This window comes from Cricetulus griseus, chromosome 7, assembly GCF_003668045.3.
Source record: "Cricetulus griseus strain 17A/GY chromosome 7, alternate assembly CriGri-PICRH-1.0, whole genome shotgun sequence".
Classification (NCBI taxonomy): domain Eukaryota; kingdom Metazoa; phylum Chordata; class Mammalia; order Rodentia; family Cricetidae; genus Cricetulus; species Cricetulus griseus.
In genome coordinates this window covers 122305095-122330508 of record NC_048600.1, presented here as the reverse complement: position 1 = coordinate 122330508, position 25414 = coordinate 122305095, and the positions used below count along the sequence as shown (strand labels likewise).

The 25414-nt window shown below is 46.1% G+C and overlaps 2 protein-coding genes and 1 non-coding gene across 13 annotated transcripts in view; 2 read left to right on the top strand and 1 right to left on the bottom strand.

Moving 5' to 3' along the window:
- The window catches only part of Arsg (arylsulfatase G), a 134540-nt gene that overhangs the window by 99183 nt on the left and 9943 nt on the right, over positions 1–25414 (bottom strand). For 7 of the 8 annotated variants that reach the window (XM_027425811.2, XM_027425814.2, XM_027425813.2 and 4 more), the window contains exon 1: positions 3732–3864. The exons of the other annotated variant lie outside the window; for it this stretch is intronic. The gene's annotated coding sequence lies outside the window, so the exon portion shown is untranslated. Of the gene's footprint in view, positions 1–3731; positions 3865–25414 lie in introns of those variants that run through there. 8 annotated transcript variants of the gene reach the window in all.
- On the top strand, positions 3001–24447 carry Slc16a6 (solute carrier family 16 member 6). Of its 4 annotated transcripts, XM_027425810.2 has the most exons (7): positions 4002–4214; positions 9734–9912; positions 13679–13917; positions 17059–17202; positions 18301–18429; positions 21316–22128; positions 23287–24447. In XM_027425810.2, exons 3-7 carry the CDS (start codon positions 13686–13688, stop codon positions 23535–23537), a joined length of 1569 nt encoding a protein of 522 aa, XP_027281611.1. In that variant the 5' UTR covers positions 4002–4214; positions 9734–9912; positions 13679–13685; the 3' UTR covers positions 23538–24447. The 4 variants fall into 4 exon arrangements, with proteins under 4 accessions (XP_027281608.1, XP_027281611.1, XP_027281609.1 ...); XM_027425807.2 differs by lacking the exons at positions 4002–4214; positions 9734–9912 and adding an exon at positions 3001–3908; XM_027425808.2 differs by lacking the exon at positions 9734–9912.
- LOC113836713 lies at positions 14482–14586 on the top strand. The gene has a single exon (XR_003487159.1). It is a non-coding gene; the product is annotated as a U6 spliceosomal RNA (small nuclear RNA).

The following is a 25414-nucleotide window of genomic DNA, read 5'->3' as shown; positions in this document are numbered from 1 at the left end:
GAGAGGGCCTCACGGGATTTCTTTATTCCTCTTTCCAATGTGATCACGTTGAGTAAATTGCCCTTTTCTCCTTTCCTGTTAATTCAGCTGTTGCAGTTGGGCTTCTTAAGGACGGTGGCTGTTCTCAGACTTTTGAGGTACAGACTGTGACCCCAAGTTCTGTGACACCATCACTAGCTATTCCTTTCAAAATATTCATGGTCCCTCAGAGGAATTGCCCCTCCCTCCTTTCTACACTCTGTCAGGTGGGAGTCAAGACCACGAGATAAACACACAGCCCCTCTACCTGGATACTTGAGCTCACTGAAGAGTCAGTCCTAGAGGCCACAGATGTCGGCTTATAGGCCAACTAGAGAACCAGGTATTAGCGATTTAAAGCAAGAAGGAACTATCCTAGGATCTAAGCCACTCAAGCAGAACATAAGCCCCTAGGTAGGCGACAGGTGGGTGGAATGGGGACAGGAAGAGGAAGGGGGAACGGTGAGGGGCCGTGGCCTTTCCTAACAGCCATCTCACATGCTCCCCTCTTCTGAGGGGACCCTGAAGACCCAGAAGCCCAAAGCAGGCATGCAGGACCCTCCCTGTGAACTCCAGGGGAGATTCCTTTCGGTCTGCTTCCCAAGATGAAGTTCTCACAGGCTGTTAAAAGCGGTGAGCTTATTTGCAAGCCAGGGTCATATCTGCCTAGCAACCCAACCAGAAGACTTGAGGGACTATAAGTGTGGACAGGGAACAGGCAGGCCAAGTCTGCACAAAGAAATCTGTTCTCATGCAAATGACCCTAAGCAAGAGGGCTAGGAAAAAAAGGGAGCCTGGGACAGCTCTGAGGACGCTGTTTTCCCCCAAGAAGATGCTGAGGGACTCTTTCACAACACATTCACTGCCTTGCCTTCTGCAAAAGACAAGCCAGAGGGGGCTATGCCGGCTGCACAGACTCCCACTGACCTACTGCAGAGGCCAACAGTACAGCCCAGCTCTGAGCTTGATTTCCTGATTTTTCTGGTCCTGTACTCCAGACTGCAAAGGTCCTTTTGTTCTGATTTAGGACTAAACAAAGTTAGTTTTGTTTGGGGGGGTTGATTAGCATGGTAATGCAGTACTTTCGCTGAAGAAGTGAGAAAAGCAGAAGCTTTCGTCTTTTCACTGGACCAGTGGGCTTGAGGAGAAAGACGTCAGGCCGGTCTCTAACCAGCACTAGCAAAAGTCACCAGCTCGTGGCCAGCAAGGCTGGATTCCGCCCACCTCACCATTATTCAAACACACGCAGTACAAGTCAGCTTCATAGCCAACCGTTGCAAACCAGGCCTACGGTTTCTACAGATGTCTCTTGTCTCAACCTGCCTCACCTTTAAAATGGAGATCACACCTACCCTTCACAGGAGGGCTACTGACAGCACCAAAACACACAAGGATGAGCCAAGCATGATGGAGCAGACATATAATCCCAGAACTTGGGGGGTGTAAATTCAGAGGATCAGGATTTCAAGGATCTTCATGGGACTTTATCTCAAAAAAAAAAAAAAAATCCAAATAAGCTGGGCATGGTGGCACATGCCTTTAATCCTAGCTTTCGGGAGGCAGAGGCAGGCAGATATCTGTAAATTGGAGGCCAGGTCTACAAAGCTAGTTCCAGGGCAACCAGGGCCACAGAGCAAAATCCTATCTGGGGGAAAAACATACAAACAAAATCATCACATGGATGGCACTTAATTCAGTATTGGGAACAGCATAAATATAAAAAATGTAATAAAATAGTAGTAATGCTCTATTAATAATTGAACATTATTGTTGTTAAAGCCTCCAACAGCCTGGTTTCATGGGGCCAATCTTTCATTGATTGCTAGGGACTCCAGGCATTGTCTAATTTTTAAAGTTAAGATGATGAAAAGGTAGGCATCATGGCACATGCCAGAAATCTCAGCACTTGGGAAGCTGAGGCAGGAAGATTGCAAGTTCAAGACCAGTGTGAGTTACATAGCATGACAGTGTCTTAAAAACATGCCATTTCCAGCTAGGCAGCGTGTACTGCGGTCAGAGCTACTGCACACATTGAGTTTGGAGGATGGCGTGAGTCTGGGCATCACAGGCTGTGAGGAAAACCTGTGGTCCCACAGCCTGTGAGGCTTTGACAGGAGGATCTTCAGTTTTGGGCCAGTCTTGGGTTTGGCTGGTGAGATCGTATCTAAAAAAATAAGCTAATAAAATAAACAAAATAAATAAATAAATAAAAACAGGATCGGGGGCTGGAGAGATGGTTTGGCAGGTAAGAGCACTGACTGTTCTTCCAGAGGACCCCTGCTCAACTCCAAGCACTCACATGGTAGCTAGCAACTGTAATTCCAGTTCCTGGAGATCCAACACCCATGGCAAGACACCAATGCACATAAAATATAATGAATGAATGAATGAATGAATGAATGAATGAATGGGATCAGGGGTTCAAACTTAAATTTGAGGCCAGCCTGGACTACCTGAGACCCTGTCTGAGGTGGGGGAAAGGTTTAATTATTCCTACAAACTTGCCAGCTATTAATCAGTGATAGCCTGGCAGGATTGCAGTGGCCTTAATAACACATCAATACACCTGCTCCCCCACTTAACCCACACCGGATGTTAACAGCATTGAATGACTGAGTTCCCAGATTGTGTGTGTGGGGGGGGAATCGAAGAGCAAGAGAGGGTTTTTATTAAAATTTAGAACCGGCTGCTCCTCCCTGTGGCGACCCTCCAGGCACACTCTCAAAGTAGGTTCTCTTGAGTTTCTAACGTCAGAAAGACAGTCTCTGAACCACAACCAAGGACCAGGGGTTGGCGAAGTAGGCAGGGAAATGCAGACAAGAGCGTTTGCTGCGGAGCAGTTCCCAAATTTCCCCTAGAGGTGTGTGACGGAGTCCAGGAAACCAACTTTGCGCCCCCTCTGGCTCCGAACTGTCCCTTATCCTCGGACGCACGTTGTCCTCAGGAGAAACTCCTAACTCGGGCTTCCCGGGCAGCATCCATTTAGTTCATAGTGACCTTGGAGTCAAGGGGCTTGGAGATGTGGGGATCCCGATACCCTATAGAGGCCTCCCGGGAGATTAGGCAGCCTTGCACCTGTGCGGATGTCGCCTCCCGCCTGGGCGGGTGCACGCGCACGGAGCAGAGGGGGATGCTGACTCAGCCATGCTTCTTCCATCGCTTTCGCGCAGCGCGGATGCCGGCTGCTGCGGCTGCAGCCAAGGCGGGGGGGAAGGCAATGCACCCGCAGCAGCCGAGCGGCGGGCTCCTCGGGGCCCACTGCGGCACTCCCTCCCCGTGCCCGGAAGGGGAACTGGCGGGGCGCGCGAGTTGACGAAATTTTGGGGGGAAGTGGTGGCTGGAGGAGGAACTCGGGAGCCCGCGCGTGCTCTGCTCACACCCAAACTGGAAGGAACCTGTTCAGTCCGGGGCCAGCGACGCGCGGGACCAGCCCCGACGCGCGCCTCCCCTGCCCCCCCCCCCCCATCCTCCTCACTGGCTCCCCAGATCTCAGGGCGCGGGCGGACCCGGGAGCTGCGCTCGGAGAGGGGGTGCTGGGGCGCACTCGATCGCCCCGGGCTCGATCGCCCTCCCGCTCTCACTGCAGCCGAGTGCCGGGGTCCGATCGGGCCGGGAATCACACGGGCACGCGCGGATGAGGGGATGAGGGCATCGGGCCAAGGACCCCAGAGGCGTCGGCGGGGATGGGCGACTCGCGATGGCAGCGCGGTTACCTTCCGTGACCCCCAGCCCCGGCAGGCGGCAGGCGGGGCGCGTGCCTTGCGCGGCCCCGATCCACGTGGGCCCGCGCGCGCGCACCAGGCCGGCCCCCTCCTTGCAGGCGCTCGGCGCTCCCAGCACATGGTCGGCGGCGGCGCGCCCCCGAGGCCGGCGGAGACCGGCTGCAGCCGGTATAGGATAAGAGATAGGCAGACAGACGCGGGGCCGGGGCTCGGGCGGCGGCACGCACGGCCGGGAGGAGGAGACCCGGTTGGGGGCGGGGGAGGGTGTGGCCCGGGTGGCCGAGGCTGGCGTGGGTTGGGGGGCCAGGGTGCTCCAGGCTCCGGGCCAGAGCTAAGTTGATAAAGACTCGGGCCCACGCCCTAAGGGGTTAAACCTTTTCTCATGTTACGGAGCGGTTTATAAGAAGGCTCGGGAGGCCCAGCCTCCGCCTTATTGGGAGCCTTTTGGGGTTTATTCTCTTCCCTTCTAACTTGGTGAGTTGGTTTTTTATTATTTTACATGCTTAAAAGTTTGATTGTGGGGTATGGGTTGTTTTTTTTTGTTATTGTTTTAAATATAGTGTTGGGGCCTTTTTTTAGGGCGGGGAGGAGGAGGAAAAGCACTTAACATTTTAACATTTTGAAGAGGTTAATCCGAGAAATATCCTGACAGTTGGGAGTGCTGGGGCCACCGGGGTGACGCGCTCTCGGGCAGTTGTGAGCAGCTGAATGTCCATGACCCTAGACAGATGGGTTCTGGGAAATACCTTAAAGGGTGGCCTGGCCTTGATCGCCCCCAACCCGGGGTGAAAGGACCTAGGCTGCGAGGAGAGTCCGGCAACCGTCTCAGACCCTCTGTGGGTTTTCCACATGAAGTTGCCTGCGCGTCACCAGAGCGAAATGTCAGAGAGGTACCTTCCTTCCCCAGGCTCGCGCGCGCACACAAGGCGGCCACTGAGGCAGCGAGAGGGAAAGTGGGACTCCGGTCCCCGTCCCCCGTTACCCCACTCCCCAGGGCAGTCCTAGGGGCAGACAGATTTCTCCTCGGAGCATGGGTCCCACACCTTGACGGTCTGCACTGTCACCCACTGCCAGTCGGTCCGAGCAACTTCCAAGGTTCGCGGGGCCACCAGCGCCAGCAAAGTGTCTTGAGCTGAGCGGCTCCAGGCTGGGGGAAACGATTTTGCAGAGGAAATAGGTTAATTTCCTTCTGGGTTGTTTTCATTCCCTGCACCTCAGCAGACAAGTGACAGAAGTTTGTTAGTGTAAAATGCCATCAAACACGAGGGGGAGGGGGGGTCGTAGAAAAAGCTCCCGGGGATCCAACTGGGGAAACGCAATTACAACTTGTTAACGTGATAGCTGGTTTTGTTTGCACAGCTAGACCCCGCTCCTTTTGCGGAAGGAGGTTTTTACCTTTGGATTGAGATTTCAGCCTCGGTAATCTGACTGTTTTGGCAAACCGTACTGATGAGTGGCAGGCTGCAAGAAAATGCCAGCTCCTATGCTGAGATCTCCCCAGTACCAGCACTATTATGTGGCTCTGGGGATGGGGGGATACGGTCGAAACACCTTTTCTGGTAATGAAGGGAAGGGCGTTTAAGATGGAAACTGACAGTACGTAAATAAACAATGCAACCAAGTGGAAAAATGGTCTTAATGAGTACCCCTAGCCCCGAGTTTTCCTTCTGTGGTTTCCAGAAACAGGACTCTTCCTCAGTGGAACTCCCGAGGAAGACACTTAAATTAGGGGCTTGGGTTTCAACTCAATGGTCTTGCAAAACGGATGAATTGGTTGTAGCCAGTGATTCATTCAGCTTGGCTGAGGCAGTTTACCAGGTTAGTGTTGGGATTTTTGGTTTTTTTATAGAGAGAATTCATGTAAGTGCCCCCCACTCAGAAACTGGTCTGGACAACTGGGGCTAGAGACAACTTGTTGGAAGCCACCTCCTCCAGGCTACACCTTGAAGGAGATTCCCAGGGCTTTATTTAGTTCTGCTGACTGCAGTCTCACTGCCTCCCAAGACTCTTGAACTTCGATCCGAACTGATCCTAGGCTAACCCCAGAGGTTCTCTGATAATGCAGTATTCTTATGCCTTCATGCCAAATCATTACAACAACACATTAAAATATACAGGGAAGGTCCCAGGTAACAGGATCTCCAAGTCTTGTAGGATGCCCATTTTTTTCAGGGTATGCCTCCTCCACCCACCCCCTTCTGTGAGATGGAGTAGCCCAAGGTGGCATGAAACTCCCTGTGTAAATGAGTCTGGTTTCAAACTCAAAGCTCACTTCCTGCCTCGGCTTCCTGACTGCTGCATCTATAGGTCTATGAGCACGGAACCTGGCTCCATTTTGTTTTGCTTGATTGTTTTAATTTTACATTCTCTCTTTTTTCCTTCTTGAAGGAGGCACTAAGATAACCAAAAGCTTCTAGGAAATACTCTAAACAGCCCAGCCTTTTTTCCTAAAAGACATTGGGGGTCGTGAGGAGAAGCCAGCGAGCAGGAGCTCAGTTAGACTAGCAGAGTTTTCTAGTTGGAAAATACCATAGAGACTGCTTTCATAGATGAAATTTAGCCATCAAGAGATTTCTGCCAGGTAGTGAACTATTACCTGAGGGCTTCCAGAAGATAAACCCACTGGTCTCTCTGTAGGTAGTAACTAGAGCCAATCAGGGTCAAAGGTCATCCTGGAATTGCCTCTTCGTAGGAGATCTGGACTCAGACCCTAGTTAGGTTCAGAATTCACAAGTTGTGAACACTGAAAATCAAGAAGTGAGGCGGTCGCCAGAGATCATCTGGTTGCTTAAAGCAGCCCAGTCCTTTAGATCCTCCCAAGGCCTTTCCCATCGGGTACAACCACAACACCAAACAGGCAGGCTGTCTTTGCATTCTGTTACTTGTAGAGGCTTTTGCGTAGCCCGGGTCAAAGGTTAGGCATTGGTTAAGTTGTGCTCTGGGTGACAGAGAGCAAGAAGGCCTGCTGAATAAATGGCAGAAGGAAGAGAAGAGCTGAGGAAACTGCTTATTCTGCAACCAGACACTTCCTCATTTTAGGGCTCCTTTTTTATAAGGCATGAGCTGTGCTTTGGTTGGTGGGGGTGTCTCAAGACTCTCACTGTTTAGTAAACTTTGAGGAGGGGCTATTTTTGTTTCTGTTGGGTTTTAATGTTTATTGTTTTGCTCTAGGGGGTTGTTTGTCTGTTTTTCTGTTTTAGGGAGAGGGAGAAGGTAGACAGTACTGTAGCCCAGGCTGAAATTTAACTTTTTTTGAGACAGAGTCTTGTTGTGTGACCAAGCCGGCAATCCTCCTGCCTCAGTCTTCTGAGTGAACCACAATGCCCAGTTTGTTGAGTGAACTTTTAGCGATCGTATGTGATACACAAAATGTTATGCAGGCAGTGGTCTGGGAAGAGAAGCTGATTGCCTGCCTCATGCAATCTTTTTTTGCCCCGGGGTAGGGGTTGAAATAGGGTCTTGTTTTAACCTGAACTAGCTCAAACTTGCTATGTAGCCACAGGTGATCTTGAACCCCTGATACTCATGCCTCCACCTCCCACATGTTAGGTAGCATGCTACCATGCCCAAGTTTTTGTTTTGTCAGACAGGGTTTTTCAGTGTTAGCCTTGGCTATCTTGGAACTCATTCTGTGGACCAGGCTGACCTCGAACTCACAGAGATCCGCCTGCCTCTGCCTCCTGAGTGCTAGGATTAAAAGTGTGTGCCACCACCACCTGACAGTACCCAAGTTTTTATGTTCAATTTTAGAAAGTACATGCCTGTATCACCTCCTAGTGAGGCTTCCACTCTGTTATTACACTACATTGTGGACTTAGCTTACATCCATCCATAGTAGGACATAGGATGCTCCAGACTCATTCGGAGAGAGGCCAATTTACCTTTATGATTATCCCAGGAATAAGGAAGCAAGTTTTACACACACACCCCCACCTTAAGCCAGTATTAATTGGGCATGGCTGCTTTATGATTTTAATCCCAACACTTGAAAGCTGGGACAGGAAGATTGCTGCAAGTTTGAAGCTAGCTGGAGCTGGAGCAAAGTTACATCTGGTTGTAGCCAGAACAGAGAGGTATAGACGGAAAGCAAGATTTTAAAGCTCAAGTAAAAGAACCAATCGCCAAGTCGGGGCTCTGAAAATAAACAGAAGGCAGAAGTTCCCTGTCTTCTGGCAGCTGTCACAGAGCAAATCTAATGTCCAGCTGCTTCACACCCACTCGGGCAAGACCCTTCCAGGGTTTGCACTTCTGTTCTTAGCTTAATTTCCTTGGGCCACCCACCAGGCTCAGCCTGAAAAATCAGCTGATTTTACTTTTGCTAAAGGAAAAAAAAAATGACAGCTGCTAAAGCTGGACGATGTTAGAGCATCTTCAGTCACTGCTGGCTTTGGTAAAGCATGCTTTTACTCCCAGCACTTGGGAGCTAGGGGCAGGATGATGGCTATGAGTTCAAGGCTAGCCTGGTCTATATCTGTATCAAGTTCCAGGACAGTCAGAGCTACGTAGAGAGACCCTTTCTCAATAAACAACAGCCAAGAGACTCCCCAGTCACTTCTTTGACTGAAGAGGAGTGCAAGCCAGAGATGGGAACTGACTACCTCAAGCCACACAGTTGTGTGGCTAGTTTAAGACCTCTGTACATGGAGGTCAAGAGTACTTTGGGGATGGTGAGGTGACTGAGTGGGTAAAACTGGCAACCTAAATTCAATCTCAGGAAGCCACCTGGTAGAAGGAGAGAACCAACTCCCCCAAGTTGGTCTCTGACTTCCACATGTACTCTATGGCATGAATATACCCCACTCCTCCTGAAACATGCATGTAAATAAATAAGCTAATGTAATTAAAAGCATTTGTTTTGGTAGGGTGCTTTGTCAAGCTAGGGGTGTAGCTCAGCTGTTGGAATGCTTTCCTAACATGGATGAAGCTCTGGGTCCCTAGAATCACATCAGGCCAGTGTAATGGCTGAGCCCTACAATCTCAGCATTTAGGAGGTCTCAGAGAAACAGAAGGGTCAGAAGTTCAAGGTCATCTTCTATTCCATAGCAGTTACGAGACCAGCTTGAGCCGAGTGAGACTGTCAAAAACACAAAGGTGCTCTGGCAAAAATGACTTCCTCCCAATAAACATAGAAAGCACTTTCCTCCCTGGCCTTTAGTCTGTTGCTCGGTTGGCCTGGACAATCTGATTCTGGTCTATTTGGGCCAAAACCCTTTACCTCCCTGGACCTGTTTCCCTGTTTTGCCAATGAGGAAGAGAACAAGCTGACTTTGGACTCCCTTGCAGCCTCAACCTCCTGTAATTCTAATTTCTTTTGAAGGCTGTAGGTTGATCCTAGCACCACCCAGCTGTTTCAAGAATACTGTGAGCAGCTTCAAACAGAACTTGGAGGTTGTCTGAACACAGCCTTCTGGTGTTGGTGGGAACTTTAATTTGGCTCAAACTACAGCTGCAGTACTACTCATCCACATAAAATACAGAATTTAATCAGGACAAAGGTTCAACTTGTCTCCCTAGGATCTTTATCCCAATATATTTCTGTTCAAATTGGCCCCGAGGGCACCATTAAGACTTAAGACTTTATGGCCAGGAGGTGGTGGCGCACGCCTTTGATCCCAGCACTCAGGAGGCAGAGGCAGGAGAATCTCTTGTGAGTTCAAGGCCAACCTGGTCTACAGAATGAGTTCCAGAGCTACATAGTGAGACCCTGTCTCAAAAAAAGCAGAAAACAACAAAAAAGAGGGGAAAAAAAATCTAGGTATGAAGTGATAGTCAAGACATAAAACTCAGATTTTATGTTAGAAACCAGCCTGGTCTACAAGAGCTAGTTCCAGGACATCCTCCAAAGCTACAGAGAAACCCTGTCTCGGAAAAAAAAAAAAAAATCAGATTTTTATGACCTTATAATCTAAGTCACTTACTTGAGCAAGTAAGACAAATGCATGAAAGTAAATGATTCCCCATTAAGTGCATTAAGTGATTCCTCTCACATGAAGGTGAGGCCACCTTAGTTGAGTTTATCAGAGGAAGCCTGATGGGAAAAGGACCAGAATGACCAGGGCTGTGGAGGGTCACAGCAGCTGTAGAGACTGTGCAACTTCAAGAAATGACTTGGCCAAAAGCAAGGTAGCTGGAGACTACAAGAGCCAACAGGAACCTTTTTTGACCTTGGAAGGTGAGTCAAGTTTTAGAATCAGAAAAAAAAAAAGCTACCAAGATAGATTGGGGTCTGATTATGAGGCACACAGAAAGTGGGGCTCATTATGAGTAGGTTTTATCCTTCAGAAAGAACAAAGTGATTGACAAACACACACACACACACACACACACACACACACACACACACACACACTGCAATGCAGTGTTGCCAAAAGATTCATTTTTTAGCTAGGAGGACCCTGTGGGCTTCACAAGGAGTAGGTCCAATAGATGGATTCGAACAACAGCCAAGGCCTTGGCAGTTTGCAGGCTCACAGCCACTATGGCCTCCCTTCCCCTGGAACAACCACCATCCCAAAGCCAACACCAGGATTTATTTTGTTGTCTCCGAAACCACAGCTGACTCCCCTAGCTGTCTGTCTTCAGGATGGCTTTGGAGAGACTACTGCAGAAGGAGGAGTGGTGTAGAGACCTCCTTTGCTGGCAGACTCCCGACTCCCATCATAGACCGAATGCTGAACTGTCCTGAAGCTGCCCAGACCACATTCTGGAGCTCTTTCCCAGCCCTTGCTGTCTTTTCATTCATTCTTGGGCATGATGGGCAGCCTGCAAAGCCCTTTACTGCAGTGAGCATAGGCCTCTTAACACATCCCGTGTCCTGTTTCACTTGGCCAGACACTCACCAGGACCAGATTTAAATGAGGATATAGTTCCTTGGAATACAGGATGAATGAGAATAAGCTAGGTTACATGTGTCGCTGTTTAAAGTTTGTGAATTAGGAGCCGAGGAGATGTTTGCTTTCCATTCTGCCAAGCCTGACTACTCGAGTTTGGCCCCCAGGACCCACACTTCGGAGAGAAAAAACTGAGTCCTGAAAGTTGTCCCCTGACTTCCACACGAATGCCTTGGTTCAGTGGTTCTCATGCTGTGACCTCTGACCCCTACAAGTTGTCCTCTGACTTTCACGTGCATGCATAGGCGTATGGGCACACACACATCCACAGAATTAATTTTTCGAGACAGGGTTTCTCTGTGTTAACAGTCCTAGATGTCCTGGAACTCATTCTGTAGACCAGGCTGGCTTTTTAACTTTTTTAAAAAAGATTTATTATGTATACAGCATCTATCTGTATGCCCAAAGGCCAGAAGAGGGTGCCAGATCTCATTACAGATGGTTGTGAGCCACCATGTTGTTGCTGGGAATTGAACTCAGGACCTCTGGAAGAACAGCCAATGCTCTTAACCTCTGAGCCATCTCTCCAGCCAAGACCAGGCTGGCTTTGAACTCAAAGATTCACCTGCCTCTGCCTCCCAAGTGCTGGGATTAAAGATGTGCACCAACCACACAATTAATTTTTAAATTGAAAAAAAAAAAACCTCACAAGTCTGCTACATACATACAAACTGCTTTTGTTTGTTTTTCAGTTATCTAGTACATACACAATCCCAGATATTGGGAAGCCGAGGCAGGAGAATCCCAAGTTTAAGGCCGGCCTGAGGGGTGGGGGTGGGGTGGATCTGTGGCTCAGAGATAGATCCTTGCCTAACTTATGCAAGGCCCTGTATTCCATGCTCAGCACTACAAAGGGAAAGGAAAGAAACAGCTTTGCCTTATGCCTTAGTTGTGTGAGTGTGGCCACCTAAATCAGGAGAAGAGCTAATGTAAACATGCTAAAATATCTGAAAAATTCACTGGTGTACTAAATAGGGTACAACCATAATCTTTTATTATTTGTTTGTTGTTTGGGGAAGGGGAAAGGTAGTTTGTTTTGCTTAGGGACAGGGTCGCATGAAGGAAGCCCTTGTTATGTATTTACCTGGACAAGAGTCCTTATTGTCAATATGAGCCCTAAAACTATGGATAAATTTATCACTATGTAACACTACTTTTTAGTTGGGCTGAAATTGTACATGCCTATTTTGAAAAAAAATCTATGTAACTGAAGAGGCTTTCCAGTATGTATAGTTTATCCTATGAACTCCGCAGGCTCTAGAATCCCCTGGGAGATACACTTCTGGGCTTGTCTGGGAAGGATTAGGCTAACTGACTAGGAAGCTGCTCCTTAATAGGTGGGCCCTCTCGAGGCTGTGTAAGAAGGAGCCAGGTTGAGCAGAGGTAACCATTGCTATCTGCTTCTTGATTATGGATGACCAGCTCACAGGTCATTGACTTCCCCACCTTTGATGGACTGCATCTTTAAACTGTGAGCCAAAAGAAATTCAACCTTCCTTAAATTGCTTTTATCAGAATATTTTTGTCTCCACAACAAGAAGTTGACTCAGCCTCCCTCCAGTGTTAAATTAGTATCTTTTTTTTTCTTTTGTCTGTTTGGTGTTTGGTTTTAAGAGACCGGGTTTCTCTGTGTAGCTTTGGGGCCTGTCCTGGCACTCACTCTGTAAACTAGGCTGGTCTCGAACTCACAGAGATCTGCCTGACTCTATCTCCCAAATGCTGGGATTAAAGGTGAATACTGCCACAGCCTGGCAAATTAGTGTCTTTTACTTAGCTGTGTTAAGGCTCAGGATTGCTCACCCTGTTATAGTTTGAACAGAAAGTCATAATGAAACCAGGTTAAGTAACTTGGTTAAGTTGACATGCTCAGGGCCTCACAGGTCTGCAATGCCTCATTTAGCCGACATTAAGTATTTGTCATGGATCCTAAAATCAATTTGCTCCTGGTGATCAACTTTGAGGAACAGAATCTAAATTCAGAAAACTCTTAGGTTTTCATGGAGAGTTGTCTTCTGTCCGGAAAGAAAACTCTATATGTGGGACACCAAATACTACTCAGGGTGCTATTACTGAGGGGAATGTGGGAGCTAAAAGGGCTGGCTGGACGATCTGAATGGACAGTGGTACTAAGTAGAAATGTAAGGGGAGTCACAAGCCACAAGGGCGTGTTTCCTGGACGGTGCAGACATCTTCCAGTGTCCTCTCGGTGTGAGGCTTCCTTTCCTTCCTGTCAGTGTGCCTCTTGGCCAATGCATTTCCTTCCCTCCCTCCCTCCCTCCCTCCCTCCCTCCTTCCTTCATCCCTCCTTCCTTCCTCCTTCCTTCTTTCTTTCCTTTTCTCCTTCCTTCCTTCCTTCCTTCCTTCCCTCTTTCTCTTTCTCTTTTATTTTATTTTATTTTATTTTATTTGAGACAGGGTTTCTTTGTGTGGCCTTGGCTATCCTGGAACTCAATCTTTAGACCAGACTGGCCTTGAACTCAGAAACCCATTCTGCCTCTGCCTCTGCCTCCTGAGCGCTGGGATTAAAGGTGAATGCCACCATTCCCAGCTCCAGTTCATTTTCTTTACCTAATTTCTATTCTTCAACATAAGCATCGATGTTTGGTCAGGTGGCCTGTGTCCTTCAGGGGGGCCTTCAAATATTCTCCTCAGGTTTCTTGTGTCTGTTTATTGTTCCTCCCTTTTAATTATGACAGAGGGACCTTATTTTCAAATTCTTTGTGGGCCCCATGTATAATTCAAAGATAGATATAAGATTGTATAAGACTATGCTAACTCTACATGATTTGAATATTTAATAAGTAGTTTTTGTCAGTAATGTTTGCTAAAGATGATTGGATCAGCTAGGTATGGTGGCATGGACCTTCCTTTAATCCCAGCATTCACAAGGTAAAGTCAGGATGAATGACCTTGCATACATAGTGAGTTCAAATTCAAGGCCAGTTTGGTCTATGTGAGACCTCACAAAAGAGACAAAGATGAAGAGAAAGAGAATGGTCAACCCTCATATTGCTAGTCTGAATTCTTTCTCTCATGTTTTAATTTCAGATCAAGAATGACCCAAAAGAATTCGAAGCTTTGCTCCAGAGCCAATGTGTATACCCAAGTGCCTGATGGAGGATGGGGCTGGGCAGTAGCTATTTCTTTTTTCTTCGTCGAAGTCTTTACCTATGGCATCATCAAGTCATTTGGTGTCTTCTTTAATGACTTAATGGACAGTTTTGATGAGTCCAACAGCACAATCTCGTGGATAATATCAATATGCGTGTTTGTGTTAACATTTACAGGTGAGTACATGAATAGTACCGGTATGTGTGTTTGTGTTAACATTTACAAGTGAATATGTGGATGATATCAATATGTGTGTTTGTGTTAACATTTATATACTAGTATATCTGTCAGCACAAGCCTAGGCTGTGCACCTGGCCCTTTTTATCTGCTTGTCCCCCTACCTGACAGCAGTCAGTGTATCTGTGATGCATTCTCTCATACGTCCTGTTGGACTGTCTAGCCTCAATTAAGGAATTGGGTTTTCAGAGGGTTAGAGACCGGCAAGAATTAGGAGACATTGAAGAAAAGGCCATGTTTGCCAAATGTAGTGTCTTTAGTCTAACACACGCATTAGACACATACCGTCTGCAGCTTGGGAGGTAGTTCAATGGGAGAATGCTTGCCTGGCACACGTAAAGCCGCAGGTTCAATTCCCAGCACCATACAAAAAGAACAAGAAGTGAGATATCTATATTGTGCATGGTGCTAGTAGTCTGTAGAGTACTTTGAAGACAGTGGTAAACCCCAGTTCTCCAAGGGCATAGTTACTGGCTAAGAAAGGAACATCCAAAAGTCCCTAGGTGCTAGCTTCAGTAGCTCACAAACTAAAAAGGGAGCCCTACAGAAGATTAGCATGACTCCTGAGCAAAGATAACATGCAGATTCAGAAGGCACCTCTTCTTTTAAACAATTAAGGGTGTTTCGCCTGCATGTATGTCTGTGTACCATGGGTGTGCCTGGAACAAAGGAAGCTAGAAGAAGATATAGGATCCCCTGGAACTGGAGTTACAGTTTTGGTTCACCATGTAGGTGCTGGGAATTGAACCCTAGTCCTGTGGAAGGGCAGTCAGTGTTCTTAATTGCTGAGCCACTTCTCTAGCCCCTCTGTGCTTTTAAAAAGAAACTCATTTGGGGCTGAGAGCTGGCTCAGCAGTTAAGAGAACTGACTGCTCTTCCAGAAGTCCTGAGTTCAATTCCCAGCAATCACATGGTGGCTCACAACCATCTGATGCTCTTTTCTGTCATAGAGTTGTAAATGCAGATAGGGCACTATATATATATATATATATATATATATATATATATATATATTAATCTAAAAAATCTGTTTTGCATACTAAGGCTCTGGGCTCATAGCAACATGCCGAGGAAACAGAATCGAAACATTTCAGGGTGGACACAGGAAGAAGAAAGGTGGGATGGGTAAGGGGTAATCGTCAGCCCTCTGTCTTAGGGTTCTTCACTCACAGATCCAGCCAGCCAAGCTGAAAATGTTACATGGCTATTGACTTGTACTAGGTCTACCATGATTAACACAACCAGAAGTCTTCCTTGTTTCATTATTTCACCCTAAGTGGGATGTAACAGCTATTTTATATGCCATTACCTTGTATTGGGTTGTAAGGATCTGGAGATTTTATAAGTACATGGAAGATGTGCTTAGGTTATGTGCAAATACTATGTCAGTGTAAGAAACCTGAACACCATGGATTTGGGTTTCCTTATGGGGGAGTCCCAGAAGCATACCCCGTAAGATTATAATTTATGTATTTTTTTAAATTTTTGTTGTACTAGAAACTAAACCTCACGCTTCACGCATGCTAGGCAAGCATTCTACCACTAAAATTACAAAAACTGTCCTGAGCAGACAGAGAATCCCATCACCTGATTCCCCAAAACCTGATTCATCGTGGCACCATCCTCCCAACCCCAGCAACACAAAAGAAGATGGGGCTGAAGGGCTGCTGCGCTCTCGCTTGGATGGGCCTGATTTGAACATGCATGCCACCATCTGTCTCGTGCTCACCTGTCTGTGAGAGGCAACACCAAGGCTTTCCTGAGCTCGCCTCAGGAAGCCAGCCAGGCTGTCTTTAAAACTCATCCACTGCCATGCAACATCGCCTGTGAGGTTACTGCTGAAGTTAGAACCTCTCTCTGAGCGTAGGTCAATTTAGCCGTATAGCATTCTAAAAGGCTGCTGTCTTCTGTCGGTTTGTTTTAGAGAAGGGATCTCACTATGCAGAAGTGGTTTCAGCAGCAGCTATCAATATAAGCTTGCAGGTGCTTGTGGCCAAGCTGATAGGAGTTTAATCTCTGAGAGCCACGTGGTAGAAGCAACTCCCAAAAGTTGTCCTCCAACTAGTGCTCCCACATACAGCATACAAAGTTAGAAGTTTAAAAATACATGTTTACATTCTGAATACTAACAGTAATGTGTAGATTAATTCCAACAGAAGTCTTTCCTTTCCCCTCCCCTCCCTTCTATGTAGTGTGTCCTCTTTGACCCAGCTCTCAGTGGTTGACATATCTTACTGTCCTCCTGCCAGTGTTAAGTAGCATGTAAGTAGGAAAGAATTTGCTAGACTTCAGTGTCCCAGGGGATGGAGTGTATAGAAGCCAAAGCAAACTGAGGTTCCTTAGTGTTCTGAGTTAGCTGCTATCTTTTAAGTGAACATGTCTGAGAATCGGCCTTATTTCCATCCTGGATTGTTTTCCAGACAGTCAAATGAACTAAGTAGATGGGATTCTCTTGACCACAGACGGGTTTCTCTTAAAAGAATCCAGAGCAGTGAAGACAGAAGATAAAAACAATTAGAGCGATCACAGTGAAAGCCAGTGTATGCTGGAGAACCAAATGTGTATATAGCTTTGTATTGCACATGGTAAGCCAAGATCGTTCACCTATGAATATATTTTGCATACCACCCTCATCAATGCTGGGATCTAAGGCTTGCTTGTGCAAGGCAAGCGCTCTACGCCTGAACTATGCCCCAGTGCCTTGTTTTACTCTTGTTATCTTGTTGAGGTACTAGGGGATTGAACCTGGGACCTGGCTGTTGCCAGCAACCGCTCTACCCATGATAGGCATCCCTAGCCTTCTTTTAAATTTTTGTCCAGGGTGGCCTTGAACTTTCAATTGTCCTGCCTCAGCTTCCTAAATAGCTAAGGTTGCCTTCTTGTACCACCAGGCCCAGCTCTTTGTGTTTTAAATTGGAACAAATGCTGAAATAACCTCTGGCCTGACCATTAGCCATTGCATGAAACACACTAGGTTCTTATATCACTGCTTCAAATTCACAACCTGCAGGAAGGAATCGCAGCGAAGACAGCGCAGAAGCCCAAGTTCACAGGTCACTTTCTGTTCCTTCCCCCTGCAGCCCCCCTCTCCACAGTCCTGAGCAACCGCTTTGGACATCGGCTGGTGGTGATGGCAGGAGGGCTGCTTATCAGCACTGGAATGGTGGCTGCCTCCTTCTCCCAAAGGGTGTACCATATGTACATCTCCATTGGCGTCATCTCCGGTGAGTGTCTCTCTCCTTGGCTCCAAGTTCTCTGCATCTTCACTTGGGGAAGGAGGAAACTGAACCCAAATTGTATTTCTTCTTCTCCCCCTTTTTTTTTCTTTCAAGTTAATTATGTCTGAGATCAGTGATTTTTGAACCAGGTGATAGGGTCCCCGTGTAAAAATACATTCTCAAGTGTCCAAGAACTTCTGTTTGATTTAGGGAGAAAAAAAAATTTACTCGTAATGAAGAGAATTTTTCTAGTTTCTCTAGTTTGAAGCCAAAGTGCATCGTTTTCACAGCCTAAGACTTAAGTTCTTACGCTAACATTTCTCAGTTCAAGTTCTGAGCACCCCGAGATTTGTAAGGGAAAAGCAGTATGCTGGACTTAGTCTTGGGGGTGTCTAAGAGGACAATGATGGTAGGTGAAATTGATGTGTACATCCAGTTTGTAGATCTTAAACTTTGTATAGATCTCTGCACACATCAAAAGACTACATTGGCTGGACAGGATGACACATGCTTGTAATCTCAGCACTTGAGAGTTAGGCTCAGACAGGGAGATCTTGAGGCCAGCGTAAGTTACATGCCTCCAAAGAATAAAGGAAAAAGACATTCATTTCAAATTCAAATATTACACAAACTTTTGCTGATTGATCCCATTGTGAATTGTATAAATTTGAGGAGCTCTGGAGAACAGTTCTCAGTTCTTAGTATCCCTAAATGACTGTTGCAGCATTTCTTTGTTTCTTTATTTACTTTTGAGACCATCTCCTATATCCCCAGCTGGCCTCCAAGTGACTATGCAGTGGCCAAAGGTAACTGAACTCCTGACCTTTCTGAATGCTGAGGTTACAAGTGTGTATTACCATGCCCAGTTTTACGTGCTACTGGGGACTGAACCCAGGGCTCTGTGCATGCTAGGCAAGTACTCTAACAACTGAGCCACCCTCGAAGGCCTGCGATGAAATCCATTTTCTTTGCTGTTTTCTGCAGAATGAATGGGTTGTCCCCCAGAGTTTACAACTTTTGTATAAAGCTCCTTGCACACTAACCATGCCCTCCAGGCTTGGACCATGTATAGTTCTCAGCAGCCCTTTTGATTTTTGCCTACAGGTTTGGGGTACTGCTTTAGTTTCCTTCCAACCGTCACCATTCTGTCACAGTACTTTGACAAAAGGCGTTCAGTAGTCACTGCGGTCGCTTCTACGGGAGAGTGCTTCGCTGTGTTTGCTTTTGCACCAGGTAGGTGAGTGACAGTAGCTCATTAGCAGGGGACCAGGAAAGCCACTCTGGTCCTATTGCTATTGCTGCACTAACTTTGGCCGACAGTGTGGGTGAGTCTCACTCTGCGTAATGAGATGTCACTTGCTCTCTCTTCAGCACATTTTTAGGATATCCTCCTTCTCTCCTATTTTAGGAATTCACACCATGTTAATCTTAGTCCAAGTTTACATAAACCGGTACATAATCAGTGGTAAGACTTTCTTGAAACATGAAAAGACAACCCCTGAATTATTTGGTAATTTGGACTGTTTATATTATTATCATCCCCTTTCCAAAAGAGCTATATTCAGTGTAGATTTAAATTATGCCAACAAAATCAGTTTTCATATGTGTGTAGGAATAATCTCACAGCAAACACTTTATCCCTGGTTTATCTTCCCCCAGCTTAATGTTAATACATGAAATGCAAGAAAAAGTATTGTAATAGATAACTTTCCAGGCCCAGATTTCTTTCTTTCCCCTTCTTTTCTTCCTTCCCTGGTTCTCTGCCTGCCCTCTTCTTGCTGGGGATCAAATTTGGGGCCTTTTACATGCTGGGCAAGCATTCCACCACTTTGCTGTTGCATCCCAGCCTGATGCTTGCTCTTGATGACTGCATCAGGTGGGTTGCAAGATTGCAAACAGGAGTGATAAGGAGTAAAGTATTATAATACCTGAAACTTTTCAGGTGATTCACAGAATTGTACACACACACACACACACACACACACACAGAGAGAGAGAGAGAGAGAGAGAGAGAGAGAGAGAGAGAGAGAGAGAGAGAGAGAGAGAGAGTCAGAAATTGAATTTAGGTGAAGGGTGAGCATATCAGTGCCCTTCTCTCCTTCTGTTCCCATTTCTTAAAAAGAATAAAACACAGACAAGAGAAGAAATCAGTGGACCATGAGTTCCCCGAGGGTAGAAATGTTACACGAGGAGCTGGGCAGATGGCTTGGTGGCTAAGAGTAGTTAAGAGTACTAACTGCTCTTATAGAAGACCCAAGTTCAATTCCCAGCACCCACAAACCCACCTGGTGGCTCACAACCATCTGTAACTCCAGTCCTTGGGGTTCTGGTGTCCTCTTCTAGCCTGTGAGGGCGCTGCATGCATGTGGCATACAGAACATACTCAGGCAGACACTCTCGTACACATAAAATACAAATAAAATCTCAAAAGAGGGGTTTTTGTTTGGTTTTGGTTTGGGGGTTTTGTTTTGCTTTGCTTTGTTTTGCACATTTTCACTGCCATGAGGGAGATTCACACCCTCCTTGACCATCTCCTTCCCAGCTACTCTGGTCAGCAGCCTCTGCCCTGGGTCCACAGTGAGAGAGGCACCTCTCTAAGGATACGATCAAGGAGACACTGGAGCACCATTTCCTTAAATGCTAGTAGAATAAGAGAGAAAGTCTGTCTTTTGGTCCACAATGGAGGCCTGCAAATATCTGTAGAAAGGCTGAACCACCCTCGGGAAACACTGACAAAGACCAAGGTTTCAGGGCAGGCTACCCAAAAAAAAAAACGGACAGGCAAAAGCAAATGTTTTGAGTTAGAACTCAGAAAAGAGAGCAGGCACCACAGCGAAGGTCTTGGCAACTGCTTCTTGTTTTTTTTTTTTTTTTTTTACTTACTTCCATCGCTACACTGAGTGTATAGGATATATAGTGATATGGGTTCAGAGTTGGATAAATTATGTTTACAAAAGGTCAGATAGAAATTACAAAAAAAAGATACTTTATTTTTGTGGTACCTGAGGGGTAGAACCCAAGGCCTCCTGGATGCAAGTGTTCTACCACTAAGATATATCCTCAGGCCTGGGGATCTGGTCAGCTTTGGGGACACTCTCTCTCTCTCTCTCTCTCTCTCCCTCCTCTCTCTCCCTCCCTCCCTCTCTCTCTCTCTCTCTCTCTCTCTCTCTCTCTCTCTGTGTGTGTGGGGGGGGGGGGAGTCTCAATTCTGCTGACTCAGCACAAAGCATCCACGGACTATGGGAGTGGACAATCATGGTTCAACTCCAGTCCAGTTTTACTAACAAAAACAGACAGTGGGTCAGATTTGGCCTGTGGGCTATTGCTTGTTGAACATTAATGTAGGTTGCAGACATAGCCTCCTTCTTCAGCCTCTGCCAAAAAAACCCCACTGTCCAAAGCTATCAGAAAACTAGGCTGGCAGTTTTTATAGCATATATAATAATAAGTGTACACATTTTCTTATTCATAAAATGAACCAGAATACAGAATAAGGGATGATCTACGGGGCTGGGGTGATGTCGCCATGCAATCAAGCATAAGACCCTGAGTTTGGATCCCCGGCAGCCATGTAAAAGGCTGGTATGGTGGCATGTATTCCCAGCACTGGAGAGATGGAGACGGATGGATCCCTGGGATCAACCAGTCTTACTGAATTCCAGATTCAAGAAGAGAGTCTGTCTTCAAGAGTAAAGAGCCAGGAGTGTAGCTCAGTGGTAGAAAAGCCTTAAACATAATCTCTATCACTGCATTAAAAAAAAAAAGAAAGTGCCAGGCAGTGGTGTCTTTAATCCCAGCACTCCAGAGGCAGAGACAGGCAGATCTCTGGTCTACACAGTGAGTTCCAGGACAGCCAGGGCCGTTACACAGAGAAACCCTGTCTTGAAAAACAAACAAAAAGATCAATCAAGACAGACACCCAGCATTGGCCTCTGACCTCCACATGCAAACACACACTTACCATCCCCATGCCCCATCCCAAGTATAGTCTAGAATGACATGCATTCATCCTAGCTTTGAGCAGAATCTGTTACTAAGTTTTTAACCATATTTCTCCTGCTGGATCTAGAGTCTAATACTGACCTTGGATTTCCCTTTCTCCACTTCTGTCTCTTCAAGCCATCACGGCTCTGAAGGAGCACATTGGCTGGCGATACAGCCTCCTCTTCGTGGGCCTGCTGCAGCTGAACATCATGGTCTGTGGCGCCTTGCTAAGACCAATCACTATCCAAGGACCAGGGTCACCGAAAACAATCACTCACGAGCCCCGGAGAGAAGTGCAATGTATGCTTGAAAATGAGAAAACAAGAACCTCAATAGACTCCATCGACTCAGGAGTAGAGCTAACTACCTCACCAAAAAATGTGCCTAGTCAAGCTAACACAGAGCAGGAGGCCAGGGCGGAACAGCAGCAGACCCTGGTGGCTGGCCCTAACCACAGCCAGAAGAGAGCCCCACTGCTAGACTTTTCCATTTTGAAAGAGAGAAGCTTCATCTGTTACTCCTTGTTTGGCCTCTTCGCCACGCTTGGCTTCTTTGCGCCTCCCCTCTACATCATCCCTTTGGGCATCAGTCTAGGCATTGACCGTGACCGAGCGGCATTCTTACTATCTACAATGGCCATTGCCGAGGTGTTCGGAAGGATCGGGGCTGGCTTTGTCCTCAACCGAGAGCCCATTCGGAAGATCTACATTGAACTCATATGTGTCATTTTACTGACGGTGTCTCTCTTCGCCTTCACTTTTGCTACTGAATTCTGGGGTCTGATGTTGTGTAGTGTGTTTTTTGGCGTCATGGTCGGGACCATAGGAGGGACCCACATCCCACTGTTGGCAGAGGATGACGTCGTTGGAATCGAGAAGATGTCATCTGCAGCCGGAGTCTATGTCTTCATTCAGAGCATTTCAGGGCTGGCAGGACCACCCTTGGCAGGTAGTTGAATTGCTTTTTCCGTATTTTATCTGTGGGTGTGCACGTGCCATTTACTTAGGGGTATACATTGCCGTGTGTGCATGTGGAGGTCAGAGGACAACTTGGGGCAGTTACTTTTCTCCTTCTACCGTGTAGGGCCCAGGGATTGAACTCAGGCTGTCAGGCTTGGCAGCAAGAACATTTTACCCACTGAACCATTTCTCGGCCCATGCCAGGTACTTTAAAAACACAGAATGCAAACCTGTCCACGTTAATCTTCTAGTTGTGCTGGCTTGCTTCATGGGACTGATTGTAAAGTCTACTTCCATTTTTACACTTGAGTTGAATTTTAGTTTCCCTGGATTAGAGAACACAATAGTTAACCCTCTCAGTTTTAAGAAGAAAGAAACTAAGAAGCCTTAAAATTGAAGGCAGTGGTCATTTTTATTTTATGTATATTGGTGTTGCCTGAATATATGTATGTGTACCATGGGCATAGCATGCCTATTGAGGCAGAAGAGGGCAAAGTATATCCTGGGACTGGAGTTATACACAGTTGTGAGCTACCATGCGGGTGCTGGGAATTGAACCCAGGTTCTCTGGAAGAGCAGTCATTGCTTTCAACCTCTGAGCCATCTCTCCAGCCTTTCTTAAGAAGGTAAAAGAGGTGGGCATGGTGGTGGACAACTATAATTTACTGTACTTGGGAGGTTGAGGCAAGACGATCACGAGCTTGAAGCCAGACTGGGCTACATATAATGAGTTCCAGGTCGCCTGGGTTGTACAGAGAGACCCTGTCTGGAAAAAAAGTGAAAATAATCCACAATGGTCTTGTAGTTCCATTAACCCAAAAGTCAGGTGGCAATAAGGTTATAATGTGCGTGATTACCCTCTAGCCCTAAACAAGGCAAGGTAACAGAGAACAAGTGGGAGGCTTGGACTTGCAGACACGGGTTCTTGACTTACATTACTGGATCACCGCATGACCACTGCTGTGAGTCTGAGACCAGGTGAATTTCAGGGCAGTTTAGGCTAATTGTGAAACCCTGCCTCGGTAAATAAATAAATTAGAGAGTAGGTCAAGCTAAGAGATAGAGAAAATTTTGGATTGAACAAGAGCCCAGATAAGAGGGTGTATGTGGTAGCTATGTCACTAATAGTGCCAATGCTTTCTTCCAGGCCTACTGGTCGACCAGAGCAAGATCTACAGCAGGGCCTTCTACTCCTGCGCAGCAGGCATGTCGGTGGCTGCTGTGTGCCTCGCCTTGGTGAGACCTTGTAAAAAGGGCCTGTGCCAGCATCCTCATTCAGGTGAAAAACAGACAGACAGCCATCACAGGAAGGCTTTACAGGACATACCAGAAGACTTTCTGGAAATGGATCTTGGGAAATGTGAGCACAGGGTTCATATGAAAATGGATCCAGTGTGACACATTTTCATGTCATAGCTTCTATGTTGCCTGGGAAAAGAGCCCCTGGGGCAGGTGCCGACCATAGGACCCCACCTTCAAAACTGCATAAAGGGAATGCATGTGTGAGCAGCAATAGCAACATCTTTCCCTTTCCCGTAAGTCCATTTTGCTTGCTCTTTAAGCCAAAACCAAAACAATCAAACACTTTTCCATACAGGAATCCAGCCCTATTCAATAGCAATACAAAGATACATGGAAGGACGCTAGTTCACATCCCAGCACTACAACAATTCCATGAATTGGCAAACTGGTGTTCAAAGTACTCATGTGTATAAACTATTATTTTATAAAGCGACATCCAGCCAAATTCATGGAAATGAATTGGCCATTCCAAAAAGAAAAAAACAATCTTGAATCATTAAAAAAAAAGTTGCTGATTTTCAGACAAACAGGTAAATTATTTTTTTAAACAATTTGAAAAATTACTAAGGTTTAAATTGACAAATTATGGCTTCTGAGTTTTCTCAGTATTGCATGGAAAGAAAGCAATTATTTAAGACTAAGCATTTGATTAATATGCAAAAAACCTAAAAACATATAACAACTTGAACTTCAAAGATTGCTACTTCTTTTTATGGCCAGCCATCACCACAAGTATTTCAATAGAAATGTTAAATTGCATTCATGTTTCCTATTGTTTTTCATAATTCAAGAAATAAGTGTTTGTAGTACTTTTTTTTTAATTTAAACCACTATTTATTATTAAGTTATTCTAGGATGATTAGAATGATCAAAAGAAGGGCCGGTGAGATGGCTCAGTGGGTAAAGGTGTTTGCTGCCAAGATTCATGACCTGAGTTCAATTCTTAGAACCCACATGGTAGAAAGAGAACCAACTTCTTTGAGTCATCCTCTGACCTCCACACACATGCTATAACATGTATGCACCCACACACATATATACACAAAACATTTTAAAATGTAAAAAAAAAAAAACCCTAATAATCAGAATAAATAAAAGGTGATGTACACACCTTCCTCTTTTTTTTTTTTTTTTGGCTTTTTGAGACAAGGTTTTTCTGTGGAGCCATGACTGTCCTGGAACTCCCTCTAGACCAGGCTAGCCTCAAACTCAAAGGAGTGCTGGGATAAAAGGTGTGCACACCACCACCTGGCTACACAGCATTTTTCTTCTTACCTCCTTTCTGCAGCTCTTTAAATTCTTCAGAGAGCTTTGATTGTCTCCTAACATTAATCTCCTGACAGCCCGAGCTGTAATGATTCTTTGGCGTTGTTAAAGGCAAAGTGTGCTATTTAAAGGGGCGGGGAGATAATGGATGCCAAATCGCCTCCGTTTTTAAATTATCACCTAAGAATACTTGAGGATCTTCTTTGACCAGAATTATATTTCATTGAATTGTTGGAACATTTCCAGTGGTTTTTGTTGTTGTTGTTGTTATTCAATCTTTTAACTGTTGAAGCATTTCTTCGTTTCATCTGAAGTAGGAGAAGCGTTTCTGTAACTATCACAAGTTACAAGTTGTAATTTACATCTTCCATAGAACTCGATTGTCCTATGTTGCCATGGGTACCAGGCACCTGGTCACTGCTGTTGGCAAGTTCCACTACATGTGTGTATAGTGTTCTGCATTCTAGCAGTTCTCTGTAAAGGGGGCAGTGTGAGGACGAGGGGGGCTGCCTCCTTGCCTGTTTGACTGTATCTCCCCGACTGGGTGGCCGGTGCTTGCTGCTCAGTATTTCTTCATCTTTACTGTTCAAGACAACTCAGGGGGAACTTAGAACAAGCCTAGTTTGGTTACAGGTACACACAAGCTTGAATCTTTCTCTGCACTTAAGATGAAAGTGGCGTAGTTCGTCACCTCCGGCTACCTTTTT